Source organism: Populus alba, chromosome 4, assembly GCF_005239225.2.
Source record: "Populus alba chromosome 4, ASM523922v2, whole genome shotgun sequence".
NCBI classification, from domain to species: Eukaryota; Viridiplantae; Streptophyta; class Magnoliopsida; order Malpighiales; family Salicaceae; genus Populus; species Populus alba.
In genome coordinates this window covers 7,000,463-7,006,969 of record NC_133287.1, presented here as the reverse complement: position 1 = coordinate 7,006,969, position 6,507 = coordinate 7,000,463, and the positions used below count along the sequence as shown (strand labels likewise).

Sequence of the window (6,507 nt, the reverse complement as noted above, 5' to 3'; positions counted from 1 at the left end):
TGTCATATAGAATATTATGGTACATAAAATCTTGAGCATAGAGATGACATGACACCTATAACACATGCTAGAGGTCCACCCTAGGATATATCTGTATCTTCTCCGTCTATGATTTTTACAATATCTAACTTCTATATATATATATATATATATATATTCCTTCTTCTCTTTTTACAAGGAAAATAAAATACTAAAAAAATTACAGAGCAAGACGGGAAACTAATATAGTGGCAAGTGCAAGTATGGATAATATTTTATTTATTTATTTACTTATTTATCTATAAAAACATAAAAAAAGTGCCTCCATTTTTCTCTCCACCAAATTAAACATGCTTGCCTAATAAAAAGGGAAGATGCAAAAAATATAAAAAATAAAATGCCACGTGTTCTGCTGCTCTTTTGATGCGAGCCACAGGATTCCATTGCATTCTCGAGCTTTCTATCTTAAAAAAACAAAGAATAAAAAATCACTTCTGACGTGGCATCCTTTCCTTTCCTCTCTTATTTTTCTCTTCCTTTTTTGTTTTTCCATCACAAGCCAAATAAACATACAGACTCACACGCTTCCCTCTCTCTCTCTCTCTGTCTTCCTTCATTTCTTCCTTCCTTTCTCTCTCTATTTCTTCACTTCTCCTTCTGTTGCTTGTTTAGTTCTTCTGGGTTTTCCTTTTTTAGCTTTGTTGAAGCCAAAAGTTTTAATCTCTCTAGGTTTTTGTAGAGGGTTTTTGTTCGAGTATCAAGGTATGACTTCATTGCTTTGAAGGGTCAGGTCAGGTTTTTTTGTTTTGTCAGAGAGCAAGTGAAAGTTGAGAGACAGATTATTGGAATTATTATGTTGGGTTATGAATTTGAGGAAGATATCATCAAGAAGGCTACAATAAGAGTTTCTTTTACTACGATTTTTTGAACGGTTTTTTCGGCTATGGCTATTCAGGTATGAGAATGAACTTGATTTTATTTTATTTTTTGGATCAGTGCATTTAATTTAGAAATTTTGTAACTTAAAAGGGTATGATGGATCTCTTTGTTTGTTATTGTTGTGGTTGTTTGCAAGAATTGACTTACTGTAATTAAGGAAAGATGGATTTAAAAGGGAGACCATATAATGAAGACTTGCGTTAAAAGTCTTATTCTTGACACAAAGAGTTATAATATTCATGTGGTAAGAAGTTGTCTGGTCGGAAAGGTGACTATCTGTGGCAAGTGGCAAAATTTATGATGATATATTCTTGTTGATGTTGAGCTGTCTTTTGTCTGTCTATATAGTTACACGAGCAAGTTTCTTTATGAGTGTAGTTGTTTTTGGGAATTTGATATTCAAGTTTCAGGTAGTTTCTGCTTTGCTGAACATTTATTATTTATAAATTCGATTCCTTGCCTTTTTTTGTCTTGCAAGATAAAGGAGCATGAGCACATTGTAACTGTTATTTTAATTGTGTTTTAGTTAGATTTATGAAGTACGATACTCATTTGGTTCTTGATTTGTTGAATTTTATTGTAGCTGCTCAATTATTGAATTCTAATGGATATTGAATTTTCTGCAAGTTAAAAGAATCGTGTGTACTTAATACAGAGTTGCGTGCTAACACTGGTAGTGGTGGAAGCTTTTCTGATGTCTTTGTTTCCCATATTTGATGCAGGATCAGCGTGGAGGGACTCGACTGAATCTGGTTCTCCCAGCAGGCAATGGAATTTCACTGAGTGCTACACTAAATAATGCATCTGGGCAGCAACTAAAGGAGCAATTCTCTTGTGGGAGTGATTACTCTCCCAAGGTTTTATTCTTAACATGTCGGATGTGAATTGTGATTGATGTAACTCTCCACAATTATTACTTGATACCCCTCCCATGGATGTTTTTTTAATCAGGCGAGGAAACCATACACCATCACGAAGCAAAGAGAAAGATGGACAGAGGAAGAGCATAAGAAGTTCCTTGAAGCTCTGAAGCTTTATGGTCGCGCTTGGAGACGGATTGAAGGTATAATTGATTTTCAAGGTTCTTAATCAAGTTTATTTGTTCTTTGACTTGTGAATCTAAATCAGTGTGTGTTTCATTTGGCAGAGCATGTTGGCACAAAGACTGCGGTTCAGATTCGAAGCCATGCTCAGAAATTCTTCTCTAAGGTTTACTGCTCTTATTCCAGCATCTGCTCTCTACCATAATATATAAATACCCTCAATTAAAGCAGGTTGGATTTTTGACGAACCCGAGGAGTGCGAATGATCTTCGATGGGTTCATTTTTCATGCTTGATGTTGCTCTTACAATGTATTTTTATTCGGGGTAGGTTGTGCGTGAGTCTGGTGGCAGCAACACTAGCTCAGTGGAACCAATTGAAATTCCTCCTCCTAGACCAAAGCGAAAACCTATGCATCCTTACCCCCGCAAATTGGGACATCCTCTAGAAAAAGAGCTCCTTATTCCTGAGAAGTCACTAAGGTCTTCTTCTCCAAATTTTTCCATTTCAGAACAGGAAAACCAATCTCCAACATCAGTATTGTCTGCAGTTGGTTCGGATGCCCTCGGTTCCACTGATTCAGACACACCAAACCACAGCTTATCGCCAGTTTCATTTGCTGGTGGTGTTCATCATGCTGATTCGTCTCCTGAAGAGGATGGATCTCCATCACCAGCAACTGCTAGTTCAGTTCCTGATGAGCAATTTCCCAAGGTATTGGCTTACTCCTATAACAAATCACAATTTCACTCTGCTTCCGATGTCTTAAAAGTTCTCAGGTTGTCCTAAATGTGTTTTTCTATTTGCTTGAAGGTCGAGAAACTTGACTCCTCTCCCAAAGAAAATGTGTCTTCTGAAGAACCTGTTGTTGAGGAAACATCAACTCGGAGTCTGAAGCTCTTTGGAAGGACAGTATTAGTCACAGAATGGCATAAACCATCTTCTCCAAACATGGGAACTTCTAAATTGTCCACACCAGACGCTGCAGAAGAAAAACTTGTGCGACCATTAACACTGAACAATGTGGCCGCAGAATTTCCTTCCAGGAATGGGGAATCCATTTGGAGTCCTTTGCCACATGGATCTCATGGAGCATTATGTTACATGAAATTTCAAAAGGAAAACTCAAGTCCTGCACAAAATGACTCTGCTCCTCTGCCTTGGTGGACTCTTTATGGAGCCATGCCATTTCACAAGAAAGAGCCCGCAATAGAAAATTTAGATTCAAAAGGAGATGAAGTCCAAGATAAAGAGATTCCAAAGGAAGTATCTTGGACTGGTTCCAACTCTGGATCAGTGAGTGAAGGGGAAAACGTGGATAAAAACATGGATGCTGAGACTGAAAGTCAACAATTTTCTTACGAGGAAAAAGAGCTATCCCCAATTTTTGAGCTTAAGCTAACCAAGAAATCAGCCTCATCTGGATCAAAAGTGATCAATGAAAAGTGCTTGAAAGGGTTTGTGCCTTACAAGAAACGAATTGCAGAAAGAGACAGCCAATCCTCAACAATAACCAGTGAAGAGAGGGAAGAGCAAAGAATCCGCCTTTGCCTGTAGTTAGCCTCATCAGTCAGTCATAATTTCCCTTAACTAGAACATAGAGCCTTTTTGAACAGTTTGAGGGTGATGGACTGTGAGAATGCCAGTTGCTGGATGACTCAGAGTGAGAGGGTGAATGGTGCTTAAGCAGTTGCCATCTTCAGAAACTCTCTAGATTCTCATCTAGTTACTTAGTTTTTCCACCGTCAACTGTTTATATCTTTATTTCCACCTTTTGTTGTATGCATCATGTTCTGTCAAGCTTTTTTTCTTTCCTTTTTGATCCTTTGGATTAGCTTTCTAATCTCTTAAATTCTTTTGTTTCTTTGAACTATGAATCCCTTAGTCCCCTAGTTTTGTTTTGACCTCTGTACAATATCATAAAGCAGTACCTATTGTATTTATCTCCAAGCAGCCAAGTCAGTTGGTATTTATGAATCTGTCTTTCCCTGTTGTCTCTCTTGCTGCGCATACAAGGTATACCATCACTGCAATCTTGCCATGATTGGCATGAGAAATTAGTCTGCATTTTCTCCTGATATTATTTTATCAGATTAGGACAGACCAAGATTCTTCCTCAAAAAAGAAGAGAAGAAATCCAGCCAAGAAAAGGGTGTTAGCTAAGATCAACTGGTCAAGTGAGTTGCTGTGTTTACCCTAAAGCAACGAAGGCAGATTGGAATCTATGAATCTGTCTTCACACAGGCTTGAACTTCTCCGAATCGCTTGAATTCTTTATAAAAAATACAACTCACTTGACGGCTTAGCCGTGGAAGTGGAAGTCTAAGAGCGAGTACCTCTCATTCTTATAAAAAAGAACTCCCTTGAACAACCGCTTTACAGTAGAGGAGGAAAACTTCTTACCATATTGTCTCCTTTTGCTATGCATGCTGCATGGAGGGTATCTCAACCTGTCTCTGCAATTATGCAAAGTCTGGAATGAGAAATCAGGCATCATTTTCTTTTACTATATTTTAACATAAATCTTTTTTTTTTCTTTTTTTTTATGAAAACCCAAATAAAGATTTCTTTCTAAAGAAATAAATACAAGTTTTAAATTAAAATGCTAGCTAATTAACAAGCCATCTCCACTATACACCAGATAGAAATCATAATTCATTAATAATTTGACTTTGAGATAATTGTTTCGAAAGTGGTTCTAACCAAGTGATAAATAATTTTTATTTTCGCATTTCATATAATTTGGTAATGATTTTGATTTGAAACTTTTTCTACAGTGGTACAGTTACTAATTAAATAATAATAAAAAAAAAACAGCAAATAAACTTTTTTATTCTCCAGGGTATTCCTAGCCTATTGTCCATTACTAATCCTTCGAGGTTCTATCTAGCGTGAAGATGAGGATCACTCCCAAGAAAGTTTACTGTATTCAGCAAGGCACAAACTCAAAACTACTTGCTTAAATGGCTAGAGCTCCTTTCGCTCAGGCCAACCTTCATTGGTAGAAGCAAATACACTGGACATGATAAAAATTAAAGATGAACTAATTTGAAAACTGAAAAAAAATAAAATGTAAAAAGAATATCTAAGATTTTGTTCTTCAACTTTTTCGCACCGATTTCTGTCAATGAGAAAGTTTTATTGCTTGGTATAGGGCTCCGGCAATGTAAGCTGCAGTATCATAAATTCAGAGTCTTGTCTTGATTGGATGTGTAGTTTTAGCATTAGCCTGGAGGTCTAAGGTATGGGATTGGTGCGTTTAGGTTGGAGTTATTAGCTTAATGATGTTTTGAAGCCTTTGTCTTCGGTTTTCCCCTAATCCCTTTGTCTTTTGTTCTCCCAAATCCCTCTGGTTTGGTTAAAAGTTACTTCCACATCGCATGGCTGGTTGCAGGAATCTGGAGGTGTTGAAGTTTAAAGTTTTATAACAAAACAGAAGTTTTAGGACAAGTGTTTCAGGACCTTGTTGCTCAATTTCCTGCCCTTAAAGTCTTGGCTTTGAATTGTTATTCTAATTTTGTAAGGAGGACAAGTTAAAGTTCAGTCTTTTTATCAATTTAAAAATTTGCATTAAGAAAACCATTACAAAAAATAATAAAGCAAAACTCTAAAAAAGAATCACCAATAAAACATTAGCATTTAAAAAGAAATAAAAACAAATCAATCTAGACAAACCTTTAAAACCCAATCTAATATTTAAAACTCGCAACTCATGAAATCTTTGAATAAAATTCAATTAATAAGCTTTACTCCCAGCCAATTTAATTTTAAATGATGAAATCATGAAAAAAAATACCAAAGAAAAAACCTGCTAAAGAAAAAAAGATGACAATAAAAAATAGAGGTATCCAAAATAACTGACTAATCGAGAAAACCAATAAAATCAAAGAAAAATTAACTGAAAAACCCAAACCAAAATGAAAAACCGATTAAACCGATTTTTAAAATCATAAATTTTAACAGGTCCAGTTCGGTTTTGGTTTTGAACCATAAACTGGACCAAACCAAATTGGACCCATTAAACAATTAACAAAAAATTATGGTATAAATAGTTAAGTTAACCTAACCGCTTAGCCCTTCCTTCCTGTGCATCTCATCTCATAAAATGCCGCCTCATTCCCAGATAAATTCCCAATCTTCCTCTCAATTAATTCCCAATCTTCCTTTCTTAGTTTCTACATTGCCATCTGCATTTAAGCGTTTAACAAGCAAAGCCCTGGCCTCATCTGCTTGGTTCATGAGGCCTGTTTTGAGAGAGAGAGAGAGAGAGAGAGAGAGAGAGAGAGAGAAGAGAGGGGTTTGGTTTAGATGTTTTCTTGGCTTCAAGAATCACAAATATTTGAATTGTGCTTTTGATTTAAGAAACCCCAATGGGACCTGTTCATGCTCAGAGGAGCAAAGGTGAAAATCCAACCAGGTTTTTCTAAACGAGCCCATCACCCTTTGATATACTCCTGAGTGACGACAGTGCTGGCCTTGAAGGAAGCAGGGAGATCATGGATGGCGTGTGAAGCGACATCGTGGATAATGGTGGATTCATTTTTCAA

General features: G+C 36.5%; 1 protein-coding gene across 2 annotated transcripts; it reads left to right on the top strand.

The window, feature by feature from the left end:
- Positions 1–531: 531 nt before the first annotated feature.
- On the top strand, positions 532–3,952 carry LOC118030266 (protein REVEILLE 1). Of its 2 annotated transcripts, none has more exons than XM_035034315.2 (6): positions 532–934; positions 1,641–1,775; positions 1,870–1,981; positions 2,066–2,127; positions 2,291–2,674; positions 2,774–3,952. In XM_035034315.2, the coding sequence occupies exons 1-6, from the start codon at positions 923–925 to the stop codon at positions 3,515–3,517; spliced, it is 1,449 nt and encodes a 482-aa protein (XP_034890206.1). In that variant the 5' UTR covers positions 532–922; the 3' UTR covers positions 3,518–3,952. The 2 variants fall into 2 exon arrangements, with proteins under 2 accessions (XP_034890206.1, XP_034890205.1); XM_035034314.2 differs by lacking the exon at positions 532–934 and adding an exon at positions 955–1,162.
- Positions 3,953–6,507: the final 2,555 nt, after the last annotated feature.